Below are 25,911 nucleotides of genomic sequence, written 5' to 3'. Positions count from 1 at the left end.
TTCTACACGTCAGACAGGAACAGACTGACAGAGCCAGAAATTAAAGTTATACTTTCCACCATTATGATTTATGATGTAGCTGAGCCTGCTGGTTTGTCTGGCGCCGCTGAGTCACGTGACGGTACAACATCCAATCACAAGAGGAGGATTAGCTGCTGCTCCTCAGATGGAGGAGCTCTGACAGCCAATCAGGTCGCCTGTTTGTTGAAGCCGCATCAGTTCAGACATACAGGACTGAAACTGAAACTAAAGTATTGCTATCATTGCAGTGGTGTCATTCAATATCAATACAAACGCTGGTATCAATATTACCGATATTTGGATCAATCTGCCCACCTCTAGTAGCTGAATCTGTCCTCGTTTTAGTTCAATGACGGCTAGTTTAGACGTCTGACAAAAGTTTTGTGATGCGTGGGATCTCGGCACGCCGCATTAACTTTGCATAAAGTAGAAATCCAGTCTACTTTATGCAAACGAGCTCCAGGTAAACACACCTGATCACAGCTGGAAACACACTGCAACCAGACCAGCATGCAATGTGGTGCATCGCTGACCTAAAACCAGGACAGATTCAGCTGCTACACAGCTTATTTCTCGCCTCAAATGCTTTCAGAAATACTTTTCACTGAAGTGTTTTCAAAGTGAAAGAGCCGCCATGTTGGTCCAACGCATCTGCTGGACTGTCAAGCTGAAAACTGCCACGCGACAATGTTGTGGCCCGCTAGTGACCGTCCACCATGTGTACGACTTTCAGATGCGCCGCGTTTAGATGCAGGAAAAATGCATCTAGTGGATACAAGGCTTCACTTTCACTCACTGTTTTCTGACTGAAAATGGTAACTAGAAACAGTGATTGAAAACTGCGAGTATTTCTATTAGTTTTAGTCGCTGTTTCAATCTGTTTTCAGTCACTGTTTAGTCAGTTTTTCCAGGCAGTTTTCAGTCACTGTTTTCTGTTATTGTTTAAAGTTGCTATTTTCAATCACTGTTTCCAGTCACTTTCAGTTTTCAGCCACTTATTTCAGTCATTTTCCTTCAGTTTTGTCATTTCGAGTCGCTTTAATTCACCACACAGAAACACCTTTTCCTCCAAATATAGAAACCTTTTATTTTACAATTTCAGCAAAAATATCATACAATTCCAGTTTAATTGTACAGTTTGTTAAATACCTAAATACACTTTTACAGTTGCAATGTCAGTAGAAAAAAATATCGGATCTTTTTTTTTGAGATACAAAATGTACACTTTCCTACACATCAAAATTCACACAAGTACACAACGTTGTGTGACGGGCCGACGCTGGCCGCTGACGGTAGAAACCTTTTGCTCTTATAAAATAAGATTTAGTCACATTGCTCTGTAGATTGTAGTCCGACCAAAACACCATGGGATCATTTAAAAAATTTATTTATGTATGTATAACAAAGGAAACAGCAGCATATTTATAATATTCTTCTAAACTTTAGTTTTACGTTGGAGAATTTTATCATTTTTGAATTCTTTACCACAGTGGACCAAAGCTGGAATAAAGCAAATGTAAACTGTCACCCAGGAGATTTTTAACTCGACCCAAGATGCTGTTTCACGTAATAAAACGTACTTAACATGTGCAACGGAAAGGTACAATGTTCTCTGATATGAAAGAGAGGAAAAATAAAACATACTTCACAAGCTTATTCAGTTTAATCAAGATGAATTCATGGGATACAGTCGGCAACATTTGGGGAAACTTCCCCAAAAAAGATGATTTAGTGATTGAATTCGTTTCCCCCTGAAGAACTGTTTCTTAGCTTTATTATAAACTAATCAGTTCAGAATGGAGTTGCTGCAGTTTCTTGGTGACTGACTGTGAAATTAAAGAGGTGGCTCAAGAAATCATGACGTATAGTTCAGCAACTGATGTTTTTGGGCCATTTTCAGGGAGAAAATTGGAAAACAAGCTTGTTGTGAAACCAAAGATGTCAGCAAACAAGTCTCTGTTTGCTTTTAGCTCTGCTTTGGTCTCCACCCAACACCTGAGAAGTTGTTCTTGTTCCACCGTCTTCACCAGCCGATTTTGTCCGTTTGCTTCATAATTTACCAAAATTTGAACAGGGTTTTGGAGAAGGACTAAACAACTTGGTAAATATGCCATCAAACCAAAATTCTGGTCTGAAAATAGCCTAAAATGCCAATTATTTTGTGATTTTTGTCACCGTCCGTAAACCCTTTAACCTTTCAGGTGATTGTCAACGAACAGACAGATTTTTAATTTTTTGAAAGGTTTTGGACAATGCTAGAATAGTTTTGGAAATGTTTTTTTTTAAATTTTCAACACAGTTCGAGTAATTTTGTACAACTTTTGAGTCATTTAGGACATTCTTGATTATTTTCTACATCTTAATAAGTAAATCTGGTCAAATTTTGAATTGATTTTTAGTCCTTTCAGACAGGATTTAATTTTTTGAAAGACGTTTTGGACAATTCTGGAATAATTTTGGACAGTTTTTTGTACTTTCAAGAAAAATCAGTTGTTTTGGACATGTTTTTGTCATTTTCGAAATAATTTAAGTCATTTTGCACAAATTTTAAGTCATTTAGGACATTTTTAATTGTTTTATAGATCTTAAGTAATTTTGGGCAAATTTCAAGTTGATTTTTAGTCATTTAAGTCTTTTGAAGACGCTTTTGGAATAATTCTGGACAACTTTCTGTAATTTCAGGAAAAAATTGAGTCATTGCTTTTAGCTCTGCTCAGCTTGAACAGAGTTTTGGAGATTAGAAGGACTAAACAATTTGGCAAATATGCCATTGAACCAAAATTCAGTCCTGAAAAAAGGCTAAAATTCCGATCATTTTGTGATTTTTGTCACCGTCCATAAGCCCTTTAACCTTTCAGGTGATTGTCAATGAATAGCGATGTCCAAAGAAAGTACTTTAAAATAGTATACTGTAGTATTCTTACAGATTTTATCTTTTTTATATTTCTCTCTGGAAAGCTACTCAAATCATCATGAGAAATGCGTAATTCTGAGATGATGCGCTTTCTTTGAACACCAGTGGATAATAAAATGATTGAAGTTAATTTTTAGCCTTTTATTTTCTTGATTCTGATGCCTCTGATTATTCATTGTTCTTCAGGGCAGATGTGAGAAAAGAAAAACCCCACTAAGACGTCTAAACTGTGGACGTCCCTACAGGTAATGCAAAATAACTCTCAAGCCAGTAGTTAGTTTCACCCCAAAATGTTGCCTCGCATATCCGTCCCTCGACAAACCCACAAATACAGTGTTTGCAATAAAGATCCTTCACAATATCACGACACAAACAGCCAGATTACACTACGGATCCAAACAGGACTTGATCTTTATTTTATTTTTTGGAGTGATTGTAGGTCAAAGAAAAGAAGGAATGTAGGAAACTGGTCTGGAATCAGGGTGTAGATAAGGTCGGTTGGGTTTGGTTCTGTTGGGTCGCGTAGCGCTAACCTGACTGCAGCAGTGACTCAGCGGTCTGAAGCAGCATTTCCTGTCACCTCTTAACAATCTGACAATGTCCAAGCTGAAAGGTCAGGGAGAAAGACACACAGAAACTACATTTAAAACTACACGTTCTGTTGTTAGGAGGAGAAAAGTCAGGGTTTTGTTCCACAGGTGACTACTGATTGTATAACTGCACAACATAAGCTGTGAAACTGTCTTATTGATTGGACAAATCACACATTAGAGGAATTAATTAGAATGAGGGGGTAAAAGTTGCACCAAATTGCCTTTTTCACAACAATATGCAAGTTTAGTTTCCAACTAAAACATTTGAAGCCCCTTTCAGACATTCCTGTTAATCTGACGGTATCTGAACATGTCGGTGTGACGATCTAGCAACCTTATTTGAACTGATTAAATGCTGTTAATAATCGAACCGATTAAACATATATTAACCGATAAAGCAAAAGAAGAAGGTCGAGCATGTCAGAAAGTGTATCATAGACCAGCTGTAGTACCTAGTTGTTCTACCAGGTGGAGCCTCCTACTGTTTAATACTGTAGAGACCGGAGGAACCAGTCACTTGAACTTTAGACAGTTCTTGTTGGGAAGCAGAGAACATTGTCTGAGTTTAGCTATCAACGGGCACCATGACTACGTCTTCTGTCATGCTTGATGGTCTTTGAACAGACTTAATGTGTTTGACACAAGCTGGGATAAAGTAGGACTGTAAAATAAGAAATTTATTCAAAATTTGCATCCCTGAAATCCCTGACATGGCAAGCAGCTAGCACTGTAGGAGTTTAGATAGCAACGGGCACCATGACAAAGACTTCTGTGGGACTTAATGACCTCTGAACAGAGCTAGTGTGTTTGAGACAAGCTGGAAAAACTAAAACTGTGGGCAGTTCTTGTTGGAAAGCAGCTAGCACTGTAGGAGTTTAACTAATAACGGACACCATGACAAAGACTTTGTCATGTTTAATGACCTTCAAACAGACCCAATGTGTTTAACACAAGCTGGGATTAATTAGGACTGTAAGATAAGAAATTTATTCCAAATTTGCATCCTTGACATGGCAAGCAGAGAACACTGTAAGGACTTAGCTAACAAAGGGCACCATGTCAAAGACTTCTGTGGCACTTAATGACCTTCAAACAAACCTAATGTGTAGATAAACCAGGACTTTAAGATAAGAAATGTATTAAAATATGCATCCCCGACATGGCAAGCAAAGATTGTAGGAGTTTAGCAACGGCCACCATAACCAAGTCTTCTGTGGTGGTTAACGACCTCCGATGGTAGAGCCTGTGTTTTAGATGAGCCAGGATCGATGAGGACAATGTTCTTATGTTCAATGTTCTCCCAGGACCCTTGACACATGTCTGTTGACTTAAGTAGAAGTTTTTATTGCTTAAATTATACCCAGTATGCCACATTTTTGTCATAATTAATAGTTTCCTCACCAATAACATCACCAGATATTGATAAACAAATTCTCAAAATTTTGCATCTCGATTCATAACACAAAAAGTTGTGTGAAGAGTTTTGGGAAAAGCTTTTTAACACAAATAGTGGGCCTGAAACATCACGACTTGCTGCCGTTGACTGTATTAGATGTGACATTGTTGCTCTCAGGTTCATTTTTACAGATATTTCAAAGACTATTGAGACTCACCAATAACTGACATAACAAGAGGTGAAGTTCAGCTCGTTGCTTCCAGCTGTTTGTAGGAGTTTATGAAATACCTGAAGCATCAAACAGCAACAGGATCCAGCTGCATTTACACATGTGGAACAACATAGCTTCATTAATTAGTTGGAATTATAAATGATCCAATTTGGAGTCCTGAGATTCTTTACAGCTGTCAGAAGATTTGCATTTTACTGACTTTGCATGCTTTTCGATGTTCAGGGATTCCTAAATAAACCAGGCTGTTTGTTATCTGGGTAAGTTGGGAAGATTCCTATCATTTAGATGTAGTTTTGTTAGTTTTTTAAGTGCATCATTCTGTTTTCATATCCATGTCTGAAAAGGGCTTCAGATACATCACGAAGAAGTTTCTAAGTTCAGAAAAAAGTGTTTTGTCGCTGGATTTTTCTGTCTCCATGATGGATACCGAACCTACAAACCAACGAATTCTGCTTTAGTGAAAAGGACAATTTCCAAAAGAATTCCAGCCCGAGGGGGAACAAGCAGCGGGATTTATCTTAGTAATAAATATTTTGACTCGTCTGATAAACTAACATCACTTGGTGTTTTCTATCCTCAGTGCTGCATTAACATCTGTGTAAACTATTTATGGTACAAGCGAGAAATGGATGTTTGCAGATGTAGAATTTGGAAAAAGGTCCAGATTGTTTCTTTAGGCCTGAACCGGAGCACAAAACCTGGACCTGATGATAGGAACGAAAGAAACTGTACGTCGTTCTGCTTCACGGAAATCAGATTGTAGAAGGAGTGCAGGCGACGGAGCGGAACATCCAAAGTAAAGATCAAAGAATCAAAACGGAAAAGACAAGTAAAAAGAGGATTTCTAAAGGTGGATGGCAACAAAAACAATCAGTAAACAGCAACAGTGCTTCCCTCTCCCGTTACTTTGGATTGAATACGTGGGAAAAAAAACAACAACAACAACAAAACAGCATCGTGATTAAAACAAACCTTCGAAGGCGGGAGCGACTACGGTGGAAACAAAGGCTCTCTTTAGCTCTATTCACAGCCAGCATTTGCTTTGAAAAGCCTCCTGAGAGTCCCAGAGCTGGCGGTGCGTTCAATGTCCTGCACCGGAGCTGGATTCCTACCGACTGAGGATGGATTTGCAGTGAGTTGTTCCCTATAAACATGCAGCTCCCCCCTCCTTTCCGACAAGGCACTGAGATTTCATTCAAGTTTATCATTCCGTAAGTGCTTTATGCATTTTAAACGCCCACATTCGTCTCAATCCCGGGGCTACCTCGGCGAGCCTATCCACAGTAATCCCCCCAATTTGTCTCCCCTCCCGCTAAAGCGATGTGTCAGCTCGGCAGCCGGCCAATCAGGCGGCTACGGCAGTCATCCGGCCGGCCGTGACGCGACCCCCCGACCTGCCGACCGTGACGAGGCCGGGGAGCAGCGACGGGAGGCCGGATGAGGCGGCTGACAAACCCGACGGTGAGACCAGACCACGGACGAGGATTCCTTAACGAGACGCCGGCGAACGTCTCGGAGTTTCTTTTTTTTGGGATTTCAAAAGACACGAAACACTGGGCCTGACCACACCGTCGTTAGATAACACTCGCCTCCGAGGAATCTAAGAAGAACGTGGCACAGTGACAAATCTGCGGATGACTCATCGATGAATCCGTTGAGGAATAAAAAAAGGGAAAAAATAGAAAAGATTTGCAGCTACATTCACTTGTGCCTGCAGACCGGGAGGGTTGGGAAAGGTTCTCAGAGTGGATTCACTCCTTCAAGCCTTCAGGGAGCTCAGATGGAAAAGGATGGAGAGAAACAGATGAAGGACAATGAAGAGGAATGTTGGATTAACAATCAAAAACCAGAGGAGGAGGTCAGCAATCAGAGCCAAGTAAACCTGGACCTCCTCCCATCTCAGCAGCAGCAGCAGCAGCAGCAGCAGCAGCAGCAGATCCTCGTCTGTCTTTATCTCCTCCATGCTGCAGAGGCCTCGGCCGGATCCTCAGTTGGTTCTCTGGTTGAAGCGCTCCAGCACGGTGGCGTTGGTTCGCTCAAACAGCCACTGTTGGCTCGGAGACGAAGGATCGCAGGTGTTCATGAAGACCCGCCGCTCGTTGGGGCTGCTGTCGATGCAGCTGTTACTGACCGGGTGGAACAGACTCTTATCCTGCAGGACAAAGGCAGACAAAGACACGTTAATCACCAAAAGTTCAACTGCTCCAATTGGGGATTTCAGTATCAACACGCCCAACGTTTTTCTAAGACCACACAGGTGTTACCACCACTAGAGGAAAAACGAAGCTCCAGATCCTACAGATATTTAATATTTACATTCACTGAATCTCTACAAACTGCAGACAGATGTTCCACCATGCCGGATGTATCTTCCAACAACTCATAGATTTTAGAAAGCGCTGGTAGTTTAAACTCGAGGGAACACAAATGCCATTTTCTACCACCGAATCTGTGGGGATCTCAGTGATTTAGTGAACCAGATCCTGCAGGTCCAACATTTATCAGAGCAGGAAACTGTAAAAAGCAGAAAAAATAATTGAACTAATTACGTGTGATGAACATTTCTCAACGTAAAGTTGCAATATTTGATCAAAATCACTTTAATCTGCAAAAACTGGTTTGCAAAAATCAGAATCTGTAAGTAAAATAAAATAAAATGATGATCTTGATTGCAGAAGAGTCTGCATGACAAAAATTCAAGTAATTTTAGGCTGAACTGCAGGCAGTGTTCACACAGAACAAAATAAAAAAATATATAAATAGTAAAATATCTATACAGCGTGTAGAGCTGTTATTTCTGTCAGTATTGGTGACACCTGTGGGCATCTGGAAAAATAGTGCACATGTTGATTTTCACAATTTTTGGAAATAATCAAAGAAATTTAACTTTTCTTTCTTTTATTTTACTTATATGCAAAACAAAAAGAACCCACGGTGGGTTGGAAGAAATGATATCTTTTAAAAAAAAGTCACCAAAATGACACCATTTGTCAGAGCAGGAAAGTATAAAACTGGTAAAAGTTCTTGGATTTCAACTTCCTGTGAACTACTCAAGTGTGAAGAACATTTCTGTTGGGAAAATCCAAATGTAAAAATGTGATATTTTATCAAAATCACTTTATTCTATACATCTAACTTTAAAAACTCAAAAGCTAAAGTGTTCAGGAAGACATGATGAATTACGTGTAATTTAACAAAACCAGAAAAATCTCCAAAAATAAACATAATAAATTATTTATTTACCAATTTTTAACCCTTAATGTACACATTTTTCCAAATAAAAGCACATATCCATAAAATAATTACATTTTTAATGATTTAATTACAGGAAAAATAGTGTAATTTACTAAAAATGACCTGTTTCCTTTAATCAGAATCCATCAAAAACAGAAAATTCTGAGTTCAGCTGCCACAAACAGTCACATGACATTTAACATTCTTCTTTAATTTTGAAAACAAAAAGATCAAAAAAATGTAACTTCCTAAAATATTTTATATGTAGAAACCTACATATCTTCTGTGACTGACGAGGAATGATCGGTCATGGGGACATTTTTGGTGTTTTTGACTCGTTTGTGACGATAATTATTGCTGCAAATGCTCCAAAATATAAAATAAAAGGAGTGAGAACCTCACTGTGATCCTATTGTGCATTTAAACCCAACAGTTAAACAGTGTTTTCCTGTTAGTTACCATAAAAAAAGTCAAATTTGTCGTGTTTGAAAATGGATTCCGGTAAACCGGGGTTGTTTTGCGTTAAGCTGCTAATGAAGCTAATGTTGCTCTGTTCTTTTACCTTCCTGTAGCGCCACAGCTGGTTCCCCTTCATGCCATGGCAGTCGTACAGCGTCACCGGGCTGCTGTGGGAAACGGCGTCGAAACAAACCTTCTTGGTGTGCATCGGGTCGCCCACCCGGACGTCTTCTCTCCAGCCGAACGTGAAAACCTGCAGAGAAAAACGGGTTAAAAACTCTGAGAAAGAATTCCTCAGCAATGAAACCTTCAATTATAGCAGAACAGACGAGACGGATGTTCAACAGTTTGGTCTTTAAAAGTCGAAGCACCAAAATACCATCTACTGTGTTTTTAAAGTTAAGCTGTACTTTAGCCTTCGTAAAAAACAATGGAAAACACTAAACCTTTGGATTTCCTCCTGAAAATCTGCATCACGGCCAAGAAAGTTGGGAGAAAGTTGGACTATGAGCGTCTAAAGGTTTGCTTCAGGCCATTTTAGATCGATTTATATCCATAAAATCCAACGACTAAAAGACAAATTTGAATAAAAACACACAGCGTAAATATTTATCTTGTAATATTCCTGCTGCCTTTACTGCTTCTCAGCTTAGATATTTTCCATTTCTCTGCACTTTTGTTGATCTCACATCTGCACTGAAAATAACAACCATGAATGTAATAATTAGATTAATATTGCTGTTTAAAAAGGCATCTCTGACAACTAAAATGAGATTTTCTACTTAGTACAACGACCCAGACAAAGTTGAGCCAGTTTTTCTTTTGGCAAATGAAAGCTGAGTGATATTTCTGCTTACGCTTCATCATCATTATTTTTCTAAAACTCTGGCGTGTGATCTTCCTGCGATCTGAAAACAAAAATAAGCGTATAAATCTGGTTCTCAGACACTCGACGGCTGCCAGAGGCCTCCTGTGATTTGCAGCGAATCCATTTCTCACCGGCTCTGAACGCAGATCGCGACTGTGACACAAATTAAACGACAATGCATCTTCAGATTAAAGAAATTAAACTGTCAGAGCTGCGAGGCGCCGTGTTCGGCTGCAGAAACAAGACGAGGGACGTTCGATCCATTAAGGTCGTGTTATGAGCTCGGTTTAAGGATCCTCGGCGTGACAAACGAAGAACAACGAAGGAGCTGATGAGGCCACGGTGTGAAACACAAAGAGTGTAAACAACGATGCAAAACACTAAATCTTTGGATTTCCTCCTGAAAATCTGCATCATGGTCAAAAAGTTGTGAGAAAGTTGGACTACGAGCCTCTAAAGTAGAGGTCGACCGATATGGGATTTTCAAAGGCCGATGCCGATACAGATTTTTAAAAAAATTTTCAGCCGATGGCCGATATCCAAAGCCGATTGTAGAAGCCAATTTTTAAGGCTGATATCCTTTTTTTTTTTTTAAAGCACATCGATTACAAAAGGCAATTTAAACACTAAAAGTATATACATGTATATATTACAAATTAAATACACTAGTAGAACTCTAACATTTATTGAACACAAAAAGTGAAAAGTACAATAACATAAAAAAAATACTTACAGTTTACAAAAAATACAATTAAAAAGTAACCTGAAAGTGCAATTGCTTGTTCAAGTAAAAAAGATAAACATGATCACAAAATAAAAACTGTAACAAATGCTAATTAAATTAAATAACGTAGTGAAGTTAAACATTACAAATCTTTAGATAAACCACAAAATAAAACACAAAAGTTTAATATGAAATTGGCATCAACGGTAATTTCTCAAGTGTCTTCAGTGACTAAATAAAACTTTTTTCAATAAATTTAACTCAAAAAGTATATAAATATTATATATATGTAAAAATGGCAAGTTTGTGCCATTATTATTGACAGTTGAGTAAGAAATTAATGAATAATTGCCCTTTAATTGACTGTTTAATTTCTTTTCCAATATCTGTCACTATTTTAGTCTTACAGTATGATAATAATTGTAATATATAGTCAGTATTTAGCTTTTTTCTCACATGAAATGTGAGCAATCTTGCACAACATACATTTTTTACACAGATTTTTCTTAACCACTATATTCCATTTCAGGATCAAACTAAGACTAACTCATGTATAGTGCTAATATAGTACTTAGTTTCCACTTCTGGCACTGAACTGAAGTTTATACATTGATTGGGAAGAAACAGGGTAGATGTGTGATGGCTCAGCGTAGTGTTTAGATAGGATGACATGACAGCGTTAGCAGTGTGATTGAAGAGATTATTGCAGGTGTCTGTGGAAATCAGGGGTGCCTACTAATGTGGGACCCACGATCTACTTTTCAAGTCGGGCCACCATCGCGATAATATAGTATAATTAGATAATATAAACATAGGGACGCTGGGTGTGCAGATGAGGGATGTGTAGCAGCCTCGCTCTGGGCATAGGCGCACACACACACACACACACACACACACACACACACACACACACACACACACACACACACACACACACACACACACACACACAGTGCATCCACAGATTTACTTTCACTTTCTCACTTGCTTGTATGCCTGAGGCTGACGCTAAAACTTCAACAGCTAACTTTTAAAGTTTGATGATCACACAGTAAAGACTTTTAAAGGCTAAATCAACATTGCACTTTCTCTCTTACCAAGAAACAAATCTCTTACCTGTTTTTTTTTTTTTTTTTTTTTTTTACAAACTAAGCAGGTGTGGAGTGAGGCTTGTTGTTGCCTGGCTCACTCGCTCCCATCATGCTCTGCTCTCTGAGTGCTGGGGGTCCTTCTAAGGGAAAAGTGGTCGCGGCAGCTGCCCGTACAGGTGCCTGATATTGAAAAAAGTCCATATATCGGCCCAAAATATCGGCCGGCCGATATATCGGTCGACCTCTACTCTAAAGGTTTGCTTCAGACCGTTTTAGATCAATTTTTATCCATAAAATCCAATTTCGAGAACATTTTGAGTCGTTTTGGACATTTTTGTCATTTTTGACAAAATTTGAGTCAATTTGCACAACTTTCGAGTCATTTAGAACATTTTGAATTATTTCATGCATCTTAATAACTAAATTTCAGCAAATTTTGAGTTGATTTCCAGTAATTTAAGACAGGCTTTAATTTTTTGAAGGACATGTTTTTTTGGCTTTGGAAAAGTTTGAACATATTAACAGGAAGTACAAAATGACGGCAGTAAGAGTCTGAGTTTTGCAGGTTTGTGGTGAAATCTAGGAAAAGTTCTCTTGTAAAAAAGTTGTTTTGACAAGAATCTGACTCTGTAGTTACAAAAGTTGTGGAAGCTGAACGAGGTCAGACACACTGGAGACTCAGATATTTAGGTTGAGAGTAAGTTTTACCGAGATGAGGAGAAGTGACAGACAGAGCAGCAGTTCATGCAAACAACGGCAGCATCAGTTCTGAGGATTCTCTCTGATCTTTGGTTTATATTGTGATTGGTAGAAGGTCACATTTAGATTCCACATGAATATGGAGACAACTTGTCTGCTCAGTCACGTCAGAATAGACACTATCTAATCTAGACCTGTAATTTAACACTTTGCTTTTGTATGCAGAATAACTTTTAGACCTTAATGTTCACATGTTGGGTCACATGAGGAGAGATTTTTGCTCTTAAAACAGTTAGAAATGCTTTGCAGAGGATTCCACATGTGGACTTTAAGACTCGTTTTCTCACAGATCTGGACGTTAACGGTGTTTTCCTTCTCTGGTTCCATAGATTTTCTTTCTTTCCGCCCACAGAAGGTCTGATTCAGATTCGCCGAGCTCGTTCTGCCCACAAGTTTCTTCTTTCTGCTGCACTTTTCTCCCTTTGAACCGATGAGTTTATCATCAGTGAGCCACATTTCACATTGTTTGCAGTAGCAGCCGCCTCGGTGCCTCTCAGATCTGCAGAACTTTTCATCGCTTACGTCGCAGATCTATGAATAAACTCTCCAGGATTTTCCTCCACAAACATCTTTTATTCTGCAGCTTAAAGACGGAATAAGAAAGAAAAATCTCCAGTCCTTATCCAGCCGGTCGGAGAGTCTCTCTGGAAACTAGAAACCTATTCAACAAGTCCTTGATCAAGTAGAATCATTCTGCAAAGCCACAAATATAAACACTTTGTAAGATCTAAAGCGTCCTCGTTACTTTTTACCGTTTTTCTCTTGAATTAATTCACGTTTTGGAGATCCTCAAGGCTTTTTTCTGCAAATAAAAGATCTTTTCTGTTTGATTTAACACCAGCAAAGGAAAACAAACCTGCAGTGGAATTTATTTAGTTTAAATTGAAAACTCTCTAAAAGGACCCGAGGACGTTAAAACCAGTTCAGACTAAACGTGAAGCTAATTAGAACTGATTTTAAAAAGCCTAACAGAGTGAAAACATCAAGATTAACCGTGTTTACGTTAAATTTGAGGCATAGTTTCGAGTTTGGATTGAGAGGAGTTCATGGAAATGAGAAAACTGAACAAAACAATCCCATCTTTAAAAAAGTTTTTTTCAAATATGCCTCAAACAAGCAGAAGAAAGTGAATTTGGCTGTTTATTTACCAAGTTAATATTCACTTTCGGCCTGGTTGGCGGCCAGTTGGAGGCGTTCTTCACGAGTTTTTGTGTTTTTACTTAAAAAAAAAAAAAAAAAAAAAAACTTTTTCCTGCACTTTATCTTTCAACCAGAGTAGAAAAATACATTTTCTTCATGTTGAGTTAATTTAACAGCTGAAAACTCAATGATCTGAGTGATAATATCAAGATTATTTTACTCAATGAAACTGATGTAACACAAACTATTTTCATTTAGTTTTAATGCGGCAAATTGTCCATATAATGTGCAATATCTCATTTTCAGCTGTGATTTTACTTACTGCTTCAGTTTAATTACCAGTTTCACTTCTTACTGTTCTGTTCTGGTCTGATTTGAGCTGATTTATTTTATTTTATTAATGTTCTGACTTCTGTCTTATTGCTTTTCACATTTTCTGCACTTTATCTGTGAACCAAAGTAGAAAACTACGTTTGTTTCATGTTTTTTTTGTCACTTTCAGTTAACAGCTGAAACATCCAAATCTGAACGATAATAATACTAATTTGCAAGATTTTTCGACTTAATGAAACTGATGTAACACAAACTATTATCATTTAGTTTTAACGCAGCAAATTGTCCATATAATGTGCAATATCTCATTTTTCAGCTGTGATATTCTTTATTACCTCACTGTAACTGCCAGTATTATTTCATTTTACTGTTTTATTCTGGTCTTATTTTAGCTGATTTATTGTATTTTTGTGAAGTACTGACTTCTATCTTACTGCTTTTCTATGTGTTCAGCATCTGTTTACATAATTTTTTCAAATTTTCAACACTTTATTTGTTAAACAGAGTAGAAAACTGTGTTTGTTCTCAGCAGATATTTCATTTTCATGTGTAATATTTTATGATCACATGTGATTTTACTTATTAACTCAGCATCACTGCCAGCATTATTTTTAACTTTTCTGTTCTAGTCTTGTCTTAATTTTCTTATTTTCCTCCATTGGACAGTTAGATCTGAACAATAGATCAATATTATTTTGTAGTTTTACTTTTCTTAATAGTTTGAGTAAAATCCGTTTCAGTATCGTGTAACATTTCATTTTCTTGTGCAATAGTTAGAATTTGATCTCATTTTTTATGTGCAATATTTCATTATCTTTACTCAGTACCTCGCTATGTTCTAGTCTAGTTTTATTGTAGTTTATCTACTATATTTTAGTAACGTTTCAGGCTCATATCTTATTGTTTTTCTACTTTTTAGACCCTTCTTATGTCAGTTTGTTTTTTCTGAGTGCCGTCTGCCACTAGAGTTTCTTAGTTTATTGTTCAGTCTTTTCTTTTTTCCTTCCAGCTCCTGTTCCAGTTTTTTTTCTTTACCTGCATTATGTGATTTATTTGCTCACCTGTCCGTGGCTCCAGCTCACCTCCCCTCTTCCCTTCACGCAGCTCTCCAGGCGGATCGGACTTCCGGATACGAAGTGTTTGCTCTCCATGCACATGCCGCTGCCGGCGTTCCGGATCTACAAACACACCCAGAAGACACAGCCTGCAGTTCAGCCGAAAACTCACAGAATTCTTCTCAAGCGAGTCTTTGTCGCAGCTGAGTCCCTCACGGCTTTTCAGTTGCATCGATGAGCGCAGAATTTTTCAGTTTTTACAAAATGCAAACTGTTTTTTAAGCAATTTTTAAAGGTAACATCTAGAATAAAATGATTTTGATGAAATATCCAGCTTGGATTTGATTATTTTTGTTGATAAAATTAGATCATAAATTCAAAAAAATCTGACTTTTGTTTTTCTGCGTTATGATTGATAAATGATGCCATTTTTGGCAACTTATGAAAGGCAAATTTTAAAATAAGACATGTAGAATTAAGTGATTTTGATTAAATATCACAATTTTTAGTTTGGATTTGATCATTTTTGTAGATAAAATCAAACCACAAATGTAAAATTCTGATGATTCTTTCTCTTTTTACAGTTTCTTTCTGATAAATGGTGCCATTTTTGGCAATTCATTAACAAGTATATAAATATAATATATAATAATGTCTGTCAAACCTGTCCGGTGGGTTTTGGGGTTCAGAGGGTTAAATAATCCTTCACCTGGTTCCAACAAACCCTTTATTTTGGCACATTTTATTTTAATGAGTTATGCAGAATAAAGTGATTTTGTTTAAGTGTCCTGGTTTCAAGCTCAGATTTGCTTCTCTGACAGAATAGCAGCTTCCAGTTGCTCATAAAGCTGCAAATCCAGCATCTATCTTTGTTTTTACAGTTTCTGGCTCTGAACCCTAAACTCCACCGGCAGGTTTGAAGCGACGTTTGGGATCATGAGCTGCCTTCACCTCTCCCCAGGCAGCAGCCGGAGGTTCCACTGGTGGGTAGTGTTTGGGCAGATCCCAGGCCACCTCGCTCATGAACCACTTGAAGCTCTTGCAGTTGAGTCGGTTCCTCAGTTCCTTCTGGACCGTCATGTCTCCGGCAGACAGGTGGCGGTACTCGGGTCGACGCTGGTAGACGTACTCAGCGTATTCGTCCATCCAAACCTCAGCAACACGCTTCAAGTTCTGGAATCACAGTCATTTAATAAAACTTATTAACTGACAATGACTTTTAGAAAACAATAAAGTAAGCTTCCACGTCTAGAAAACTACAGCAGCTGTTGATTACTAGTTCAGCTACCTCCTAATCGGAGGTCATTACCCACCACATAAGTCTTTGTCATGGTGTCCGTTGGTAGCTAAACCCCCACATTCCAGAATGGTCTCTGGTTCAAACAATCCTTATCTTTCACATATGGACCTGGGATATAACAAACTATTTTAATTGGCATCAAAGACATTAACTCTGGTCGGAGGTCATTAACAACCACAGAAGTCTTTGTCATGGTGTCCCTTTGCTAGCTAAACTCCCACAATGCTGTCTGCTTGCCAATATGAACTTCCTGTAGTCTGAGTGACAGCTAGCAGCTAAACTTTCTCTTCAGTTTGGTGCTGAGCAGGTGATGTACAATGAATCAATAAAACCACAACGACATTCAAGACGCCGAGCTGAGAGAATATGAAGAGTTGATGCATTACACAAAGTCATTCGATCCATCACTAATATAACAAGAAAAGCGCTCAGAGCGCAGTCCTCCTCCAAGGCTGCTCAGTCGTTCTATTGTTTCCGATGGATGAAACCTTTAAAAAATCCGTGTCAGAAATCACGGCACCATAGACTGTATCCATTTAATATAGATGTAGCCACAAACACAGTGACCTTGCGCTAAGCACAGGCATATGTTCTGCATGTGTACGTTATGTACGGATACCGAATCACGTGACCTAAATATGTAGCAGGTGGCAGGAATTGATGGGACTCAGAAACACCCCCACAATTTAATCAGTTGTTCCTTGGATCATTTCTGATGGATAAGTCCTGATAAGTCCTCAGCGGTGGATTTATAGTAGGATCACAATCATGTGATCATCAGCAGGCAGCTGATGTAGCGTTCACCTGTTGTCATGGTTACAGTGACGCCGTGCCGCTATCTGGCAATGATACAGAAATCTTTAACAGATCCTTGGATCCAGACTATAAACTGCATCACTGCCAAAATCTAATCACTTGGTCCTTGTGTCATTTCTGACCTTTCCTGAAAATTTCATCCAAATCTGTTAATCCATTTTTGAATAATGCTGCTAACAGACAGACAGACAGACAAATGTACTCTGATCGTCACATAACACCACCACGTTCCTTGGTGGAGAAAAAATATGTGTAAATTTACGGGGTTTTTTTTGTTTTTTGATGAGGATAAATTCACCAGTTGGGGCTCAATTTTATGTCTGCTGTCACAGTTTTCATAAAGGGAGAAGTACAGTTAGTGAATGGATGCTATGGATGCAAATTTAATTCATTAATTATCTGCAGTCGAGTCAGTCAATACTTAATTGATTAATTGATAACATGAACGGAGGCTATGGACAGTATTTGGGCTGCCTAGTTGATTCCAGTGTGTGCTCATGAGCTCTGCTCGGAGGTCATTAACAACCACAGAAGACTTTGTCATGGTGCCCACTGCTAGCTAAACCCTCACGATGCTCTTTTCCTGCAAACATACACTGCCGGTATAGTGGACATATTTAATCTGATTTTCAGTGGATGATAGCTTGATATTCAGCGTTTTATGTTAGCTTCAGGTTTCTACAATATAAAGTAAGTCAAAAAATTAAGAGAAAAGCATCATCCAGAATGAGTAAAGTGCTTTCTGTCTCTTGTTAATTCTGTGTGAGTGTCAGCGGCTGTTGAATGTTCTATCTGAGAGTAAAATCCACTTGAAAGCCGAGCGACAGTGGAGCGGTTTGTTAGCGGCTGTCTGGGCATCGTGTCTCCATTGAAACGCCGACCGAGCCTTCATTTGTGCATCCCGTCGTCCTCCGTGTTTTGATTGATTTGACATGACAAAATGATCAAAAGGCGGCGAGCGGAAATGAGGCGAGTCATCACATGAGACCCGTCAGCGCTTCCCGGGAGGCGACTGATGAAAACGTAGCAGCGACTCGTCAGCAGTCATGAAAGCCGACGGACTGGAGTTCATTTACAAAAGAGCAAAACGTTCCTTTTCCTTCGTCTCTCTAACATGTTTGCTCTTAGGAAGCTCTGATGCCTAATTAGGTCTCTCATGGCTTCATACGTTTCTCTGAAACATTTGCTGAGGCTTCATGGAAGAAAATCTGAATGAACACAGAAATTTAGCCGCACTATAAAATAAATTTTAAAAATCGATATAAATATTTAAAAATGGTGAAAATCTGACATGAAAAAACAAAAAAAAAACATGTTGGAATACAATATAACACCACAGCACTCAAAAACTGTAAAAAGAGGAAAAATAACATAAATATCTGTAAATATATCTGTAAATATATATATATTTCAAATAAAAGCACATATCTGTAAAATAATAACATTTAGATTTAATTATGTATTGTGTGCAATTTAACAAAATCGGGAAAATAAACATTTAATAAAATATTTTGTTTCCCATTTTTCAACTATTAATATAAATATTTTTTCAAATAATATGAAATATCTGTAAGATAACATCTTTGATGATTTAAATATAGTAAAAAATAGTGTAATTTTAGAGTTAAAGAAAAGAACAAATTAGATTTAATAAAATTAAACATCGCTTTTATTTTTGGTTTTGATTTTTGGTTAACATGTAAATTGATGCTTTATTTCGGTGATTTTATTACTATGAGTAATTTAACAAATCTTAGAAATTAATAAATTATATATTTATCAATTTTCAATCTATTTAAAAAAAAGAAAAGCAAATATTTTGCGTTTTGGATGATTTAAATACAGTACATAAAATGTATAATTACCTACAAAAAAGATACTGCTTCCTCTAACCAGAATCTGTCAAAAACAAAAAAAATTTGAGTTTCTTTGTGTAACTAAAACATCATCAATGACTCGGCTGCAACCAAAAATCACATGACAAAAATTTAAGAACTTTTCAGTTGAACTGTGTCAAACTGCGCAGTATACTGTACATTTCTGAGTTCCGTATTCTTCTAGCCGTGGTTGTTCTGTTTCCACAGAGGAGCAGGATTTTATACTGCAGTGAAAAATGAGCCACAGTGAGTAAAAAACTTGGATTTCAGAAGCTTAAATGAACGCATGAACCACCAAATAAAAAGGTACGTACACTGCCACCATGCTCGGGGTTCAGAAAGTCTGAAAAGCAGGTGAAATGTTCTTTAAGGTTCTCCAAAGTTCCATTAAATTACCAGCAGTACAGATTTATTTTGAGTAACGGAACATCCACCCGCCTGCAGCCTCGGAGGTGTTCAGGCCTAAACTGCAGCGTCTGAGGCGGATGTCTGGGAATACAGATGTGGACGGTGAAATAAAAGCAGCTTCACTGAGCCTCCCAGGAAACTACAAACAAACTCTGCAGCCCTCGGAGGTGCAGATGTGGTGGAAAAAAGCTTCTCGCCAGAAACAGCTCTGCGGGTGAAGTGGAGTTCAGCTTCTATCTGCTGCATGTCGGCTGGACTCGGAGGGTTTTAGGGGTCGGAGGTTGCACACAAACTCTGTCTGGAGGGCCTTTGTTCTCGGCATCTGTACCCGATTCTTCTTTCTTTCTTCCCCTCTGTGCATTAAGTGAGAGAAAAATGTTTTGCTCGAGAAAATGTCGACAAATTCAACAACCGAAGCTGCATCGGGGAAAAAGAAAGACTTTAATTCTCACCTCAGGCGGAGAGTCTTTAGACCATGACCGAAGCATCTCTGGGCGAACCACAACTAAATCCTGACCAAACTCTTTATTGACTTTCTTTAAAAGAGGACTCCAGCAAGTTTGTGCTACATTTTCAAAAAAAGGTAAAAATCAGTGGAGGAGTGGTCAAGAGACTTTGACTTTTAGGATTCTTACAGACTTTGGGCTTTAAAGTACCACAGCATGGTTTGGAATAACAAGTGTGGAAGCGCCTGTAAGGCAAATATATGCTTTCTGCATGATTGTGTCTACAGGGAAATGCATAAAATACATTTTGTCATCTACACAAGCCTACAAGTGTCTGCACCAATCCCTCTGGAAACATGCTGAAGCCCAAAGTTTGTGACCACGTGGACGGTTTGCACTGCAACTACATCGATGTTGTGTGGGCTAAGGAGATTAAAACAAAAACCAAACACAAAAAACACAGTTCTGTATGTTTCTTGTGCAGTAAAAACAAGAAATACAACACATTAAACTGCTTCCTCCCCCCTTTTTCCCAACTAAACTCTGGTTGGAGGCCATTACACTTCATAGAAGTCTTTGTCATGGTGCCCGTTGCTAGCTAAACCCCCACAATCTGGTTTACTGAACAGATTATGGTTGGAGTTTTCCTTCCAAAATATGCAAGGCTGCTGCAACTGGCTTCAACTTACTAATAAATAAAGTAAAGTCCACAAAATGAAGCCCTACATTTGTGCCCACATGGACTCTTTGGACTGAAAGCATGTCGACGTTGCATGCGCCGTATCGCTTAAAATGAAAACTTGTTTTGAGAAGAAGCTGAGTGAGGAGATACTCCATCTTCCACAGAGTAAAGGTGTAACAGTGCATGAGAAAACATAGTTCTGTATGCTTCTGTTGCAGAAAAAACAAAGAATATAAAACATTAAACTGCTTTTCCCCTTTTTTCCCAACTAAACTTGGAGTTTTCCTTCAAAAATATGCAAGGCTGCTGCAACTGGCTTCAATCTACTAATAAATAAGTAAAATCCACAAAGTGGAGGCCTAAATTTGTGCCCACATGGACTCTTTGGACTGTAAACATCCTACAGTGGTGATGTCTGTAGATAGTTAACCCTAGAAGTGTCGTTTTCATGACCTTTTTTCATGCACACAAACCAGAACAAAACAACATCCACAACTCTTCTTCCTTCTCCTCTCACAGTCGGCAAACTACAAAACCTTTCTGCAGAGAATATTCTGTATCTGCTCCCACTGAGTGTCAGGTCTGTTCTGCTGCTTCTTTCTGCTGATGTTCTTTTAAAACATTCTCAAAACAAACACTTCAAACTGTTTTCTCTCTGCATCTTTGAGAAAACACATTTAAATGAAGTATTTTTTCTATTTCAGACCATCTTCTGTTTATGTATTTTCATGTTTTTGCAGCAAAAACTCTGGTTTCTCTACCATCAGTGCAGCTAAAACACACATTCACCAGCAGGTCAGTGCTATATAAGCTAATTAAATCAATAATAAGTGTATTTTGAGGCTATATATAGGATTATCTTGACTACAGTTCAGACAGCAAACAGCTTCACCGGTTATCCAGTCAAAGGAAACAACCCAGTAGCAACAGAAAGGCCTGTTTTTACATTTGATTCTTTTTAAGCTACAACACAGAGGAAGACACTCGGGACAGAACCAACTTCCATGCAGCCCGAGGTACAGTAAGTGTTTGTGAATTGTTAAATCTGCTGCCCGTTTGATATCAGTATTCAATGCGGCCTCACCCAGGGGCTAATGGTCAGAGCGAGGAGGCGAAAACAGAGGCCAAGAGGTTTAATTACATATTCAGCTGAGCCAAACAGAGCCAGGTGTCAGACCGAGGCCGACTCATGCATAATTCAGCTACAGGCCAGATGAGCTTTTTTTTTTTTTTAACACTTCTCATGCTGTGGTCAAGTGTTAAAGCTCCTGTGGACAAGAAGAAATGTGAGCTAATTATTGGGAAACTGTAAGTTGTGGATGGACATTTTTTAGAACTGAGAGCTGAGAGACATGAGATGTGATGAAGGATTGTTGATGAGGCGTCCAGTTCAGAGTGAATCTTTGGGGATTTTATCTGCAGTTTTTGATGGAATAAATACACTGATCGTCCAAGAAAAAGCTGAACACTCTAATATTTCACTGGACCGCCTTTAACTCTGAGAACGACACACATTCACTGCGGCATCATTTCGACAATCTTCTGTAATACCACAACATTTATTTCTGTCCAGAGATGAATTCATTTTCTACCAAGATCTTATGTTGATGATGGAAGAGTCCGAAAAGTCTTCTAAAGAACAAACTACAGGCATTTAGATAGTAAAAGAAAATGTTTGCTGTCTTAGTACTGGAGTAGCAGAAGAAGAGAAAGATCTTTAAAGTTCTGCAAAGGTGAAGTTTTGGAATTTGCAAAAAAAAAAAAAATTTAAAAATCATCAAACCTCCACATGTTCAGTGGAACATAGTTGATATAAGGGTCATTCCAGAACTGCAGGACATTTGGGCTTCAAAATGTTTCAAAAACAAACCTTCTCCTTTACAGTTTTCTGCTCCACATTCATCATTTTTCACCATTCACCATTTTTATTCCATGTTTTCTGTGTTGTTTGCTAACCCTACTCTAATCACAGTAGCAGGGTTGCTAATCCATGCTAATGTGATCTTTTTCTCAGCAGTAGAAGCTAGATAATTAGCTGCTGTTACTGCTGACCAAGAGGACAAACTGACTGATGGAAAACAGTAACAATGAAGCCAAGACCTGCATTATTTCTAACAGCCAGCAGGGGGCGACGTCAGATCATATAGAAGTGTATGAGAAAATGAGGCAACTTCACGCTTCATTTGTCATCTCAGTAAACAGTTTCCAAAAGAGTTTATGGTCTCAATCTGTAGTTGAAAGTCTCCTTCGATGCAATGTGAAGCTGATTTAGTCAATTATGATCCCATTTAGAGGAAAATAAATGATAAAGTAGGGTCTATTGTAGCTGACAGTGTCCTCCAGTTCTGCCTGGTTGTAATTTAGGCATTTTCTTTAAACAGATGTGGGTCATTTCAGAAATGGAGGACATTTGGGCTTCAATTTCACCAGACTTATTATTTTTGATAATTTTTTCAAACATTCTTTTCTCCTAGTTTTTTTTTTTTAAATTTGGTCTCAGGACAAGAACATTTACACAACTGCATGTTTTAGTATATTCTACATGAATTATTTGAAATTTGGTGGGTGAAACGTAGAATGTCCTCCGATTCTTGAATGACCCATTAGATCTTATCCACTGTAGCAACTGAGGCCACACAGCAGAAATTAAAATGTTTAAAAATAACGCTTTCTTACAACACCAAAGACAGACTTTCTGCAACAAAAAGTCTGATCTTTTTGTCCAAACTCACCCTGGCCAGGCTGACTCCACCAGGAACTTTATAAGGGACGTACTTCCTGTAGATGTGTCCGACTCTGGAGCAGGGGATGTCCTCCATCCATCCGCCGCACATCCACACCTGCAGAAACACAATCAATGGTGATGAAAATCATATCGGTTTTCGAGCAAAGCTTTTGTGCAACTAAAGACTGTAAATGTAAGATGAGGTCAACAAATCACAGAGATGAACAAACCCAACGCAGGAAAAGACAAAACGTGGGAAGCAATCAAGAGCAGACAAGGTCAACATTTAGAGAAAAGATGGAGGCAGTGGGAGGATGAGCTTTACATGGACATGAGGCTTTGTACAGTGTTGCCGAGCGGGTCATGACTCCGAGGAAGGAGGAACAAAACACGGCAAAAAGAAATAAAGGAAAAATCATTCAGAGTGGATCTGCTCAGTCGGAGTCATGTTTACGGTCAGAGAGATTAACATTATCTCAGATTAGGCTTAAGCTTCCGAAAATTGCAGATATTAATCCCATTCTGTGAAGTCTGCAGGGACAATAACACCGTTGGGAAAGTTCATGTGTTTCTAGATTGCAGGGAGAAAATTACACTGACGGGAACAGGACGAGTCAATCATGCTTAGCTAAATGACAAAGACTGGAATTGGATTTGTTATGCTGCTTAAGGGGAGCAGAGCCACTTTTCAAGTGTATGAGCGGGTGTGTGTTTGGAAAATCTAAAGCTGGAGTTTGGATGATGCGTCACTTTAAACTTAATGAGAAGAGTCCGAGGTCAAAAGGTCGAACCTGTTGGATTATGGATGAGGTTTTTTTCTACGCTGCGTATTCAGAGTTCATTCTTTCTTTCAGGACCTACAGCTGCACTTATCCGTGCTGTGTGGGCATGGACTCACTTTCCAGCAGCAGAAATCTTTGAAAGTGTGACTTAGTTGAGGTTTGCTGTATGAGTTGCACACTGTGTCCATCGGCCTCAGTTTTAACCTTTTAGTACAACATCACTGATAGCCACTGTGCACACAATGCCGCTCTGTTTTGCTTCTTTTTTTTTTTTTAAACTAACTCACCAATATGGAAAACATCTCTACATACAAACACAGCATTCACACTAGTGACTTCACCATCAGCTGCTGAAAATCAAGTGTTTACAAGTATCAACAGCACTAATGTTCACTTAAAGTCCTGCAGAAAGAGTGAAAGTGGGATATTAAAAAGTGCACTTAAGTTTTGACACTGATTTCTACAAGGATTCAACTGTTGTTAGCCGCTGTGTGAAGTCAAGATGGAGAAATGTGAGAGGTTGGATTTTAAAATGCGCACTAAAGTTGTGCTCACACTGATCTTTGCGAGGACTAAATGTTTTCTCATTGTCATGTGCAAAGGTGGAGATAAATAAATGTTTAAAGAACTGATCTTTAAGACCATTTCCTCCAGTTATTTCTCCCTTTCCACACTTTCCTTGATCTTTCCTGAAACCTCACAGCTCACCGTCACTAATTCCTCCCAAATCTTCCAGTTTAGTCCAACTTTTCTCAGAGTCACAATCAAGCATATTTTATTTCATCATGAGCTGAGAGGATCCATGAAGAAGGAAGTTCTTCCTCTAGAAGCAGAACTTTAAAGCTCCACTCACATGTGCTGCTGATCACATGGACAAAGAAAAGACCTTCTGGAGGAAAGTTCTGTGGTCAGATGGAAGAAAAACTGAGCAGAAATATGTTTGGAGGAAAGAAGGTGAGACCTTTAACCCCAAGAACACCAAACCTACCATCAAGCATGGAGGTGGCAGTATCATGCTCTGGGGCTTTCTAGAAGTGCTTCTGGACTGGTTTCAGACTGTCCTGGGTGTGTCTTTTTTTAACCCCAAGAACACCAAACCTACCATCAAGCATGGAGGTGGCAGTATCATGCTCTGTGGAACTGGAGCTTTATACAAAGTAAATGGAACAATGAAGGAGGAGGATCACCTCCACAGTCTTCAGGAAAACCTAAAACCATCAGCAGAAGGTTGATCTTGGACACGGATGTTTCAACAAGACAATGAGCCCAAACACACATCAGACGTGGTAAAGAAATGGTTCCATCAGGCCAGAATGAAGGTTCCAGACTGGTCTCCTCAAAGTCCTGACTGAAACCCATCAAGAACCTGTGGACTGATGAGGAAACAAGTCTGAGTCAGAAAGACGACAAGTTTAGTTGGACTGAACCAATTTTGTCCAGAGGAGTCAAAGAGAAACCAGAAGATTGAAACCAGAAGAACTAAACTTTGGTGGAAATGGATATTTAACCAAATATTAGCATTTCTATCTGTATATTTTTGACCCAGCATGTGTTGTCATATTTCCAGAAGACCTCAATAAATCTATGAAAGAACCAAAATACATGATTGTTTTTTGTGTGACAAAGATTCATGTATTTCAATGGTTCCATCATAGAAAATGTAAAGTTCTAGGAGTCACTGGACACACATGATACAGATGATCTTCCCAAGTGGATACAAACTTTAGTTCACAACTTTATACCTGACAGAGGATTGTTCTTATGACTCCATGATATGATCCAAACCCAGTCAAACTTTTCTTGACCTCTCTTGAAACCTCACAGCTCACCATCCTCCACATCCTCCCAAAACCTGCCATTTACTCCTACTTCTGTCGTGACCAGAACCTCTGAGCTCTTTTCTGAAGAGCATCTAACATATAACCAACATTACTGGAGATACGGAAAACTGTTTTTATCCAAACAAGCTTCCTAGTGAAATATTTCCATCTGGAATAACTGGCAGACTCTTAACAGGTTGGATTTCAGGGTTTTTTTTCTGCCTAATGATGTCAGC

General features: G+C 38.6%; 1 protein-coding gene across 1 annotated transcript in view; it reads right to left on the bottom strand.

The window, feature by feature from the left end:
• Nucleotides 1-1,082: 1,082 nt before the first annotated feature.
• Nucleotides 1,083-25,911, bottom strand: part of LOC111583864 (polypeptide N-acetylgalactosaminyltransferase 10-like) — a 138,603-nt gene continuing 113,774 nt past the window's right edge. The window contains exons 8-12 of the mRNA XM_055017041.1: nucleotides 23,081-23,188; nucleotides 15,771-15,992; nucleotides 14,826-14,942; nucleotides 8,953-9,102; nucleotides 1,083-7,308 (exon numbers count right to left, since the gene is read on the bottom strand). Coding sequence (XP_054873016.1) covers nucleotides 7,144-7,308; nucleotides 8,953-9,102; nucleotides 14,826-14,942; nucleotides 15,771-15,992; nucleotides 23,081-23,188 — 762 coding nt within the window. The 3' untranslated portion in view covers nucleotides 1,083-7,143. The remainder of the gene's footprint in view (nucleotides 7,309-8,952; nucleotides 9,103-14,825; nucleotides 14,943-15,770; nucleotides 15,993-23,080; nucleotides 23,189-25,911) is intronic.

This window comes from Amphiprion ocellaris, chromosome 14 (genome assembly GCF_022539595.1).
Source record: "Amphiprion ocellaris isolate individual 3 ecotype Okinawa chromosome 14, ASM2253959v1, whole genome shotgun sequence".
NCBI classification, from domain to species: domain Eukaryota; kingdom Metazoa; phylum Chordata; class Actinopteri; family Pomacentridae; genus Amphiprion; species Amphiprion ocellaris.
Note: the sequence above shows the minus strand (reverse complement) of the source record. Positions and strands in the feature narration are given on the sequence as shown.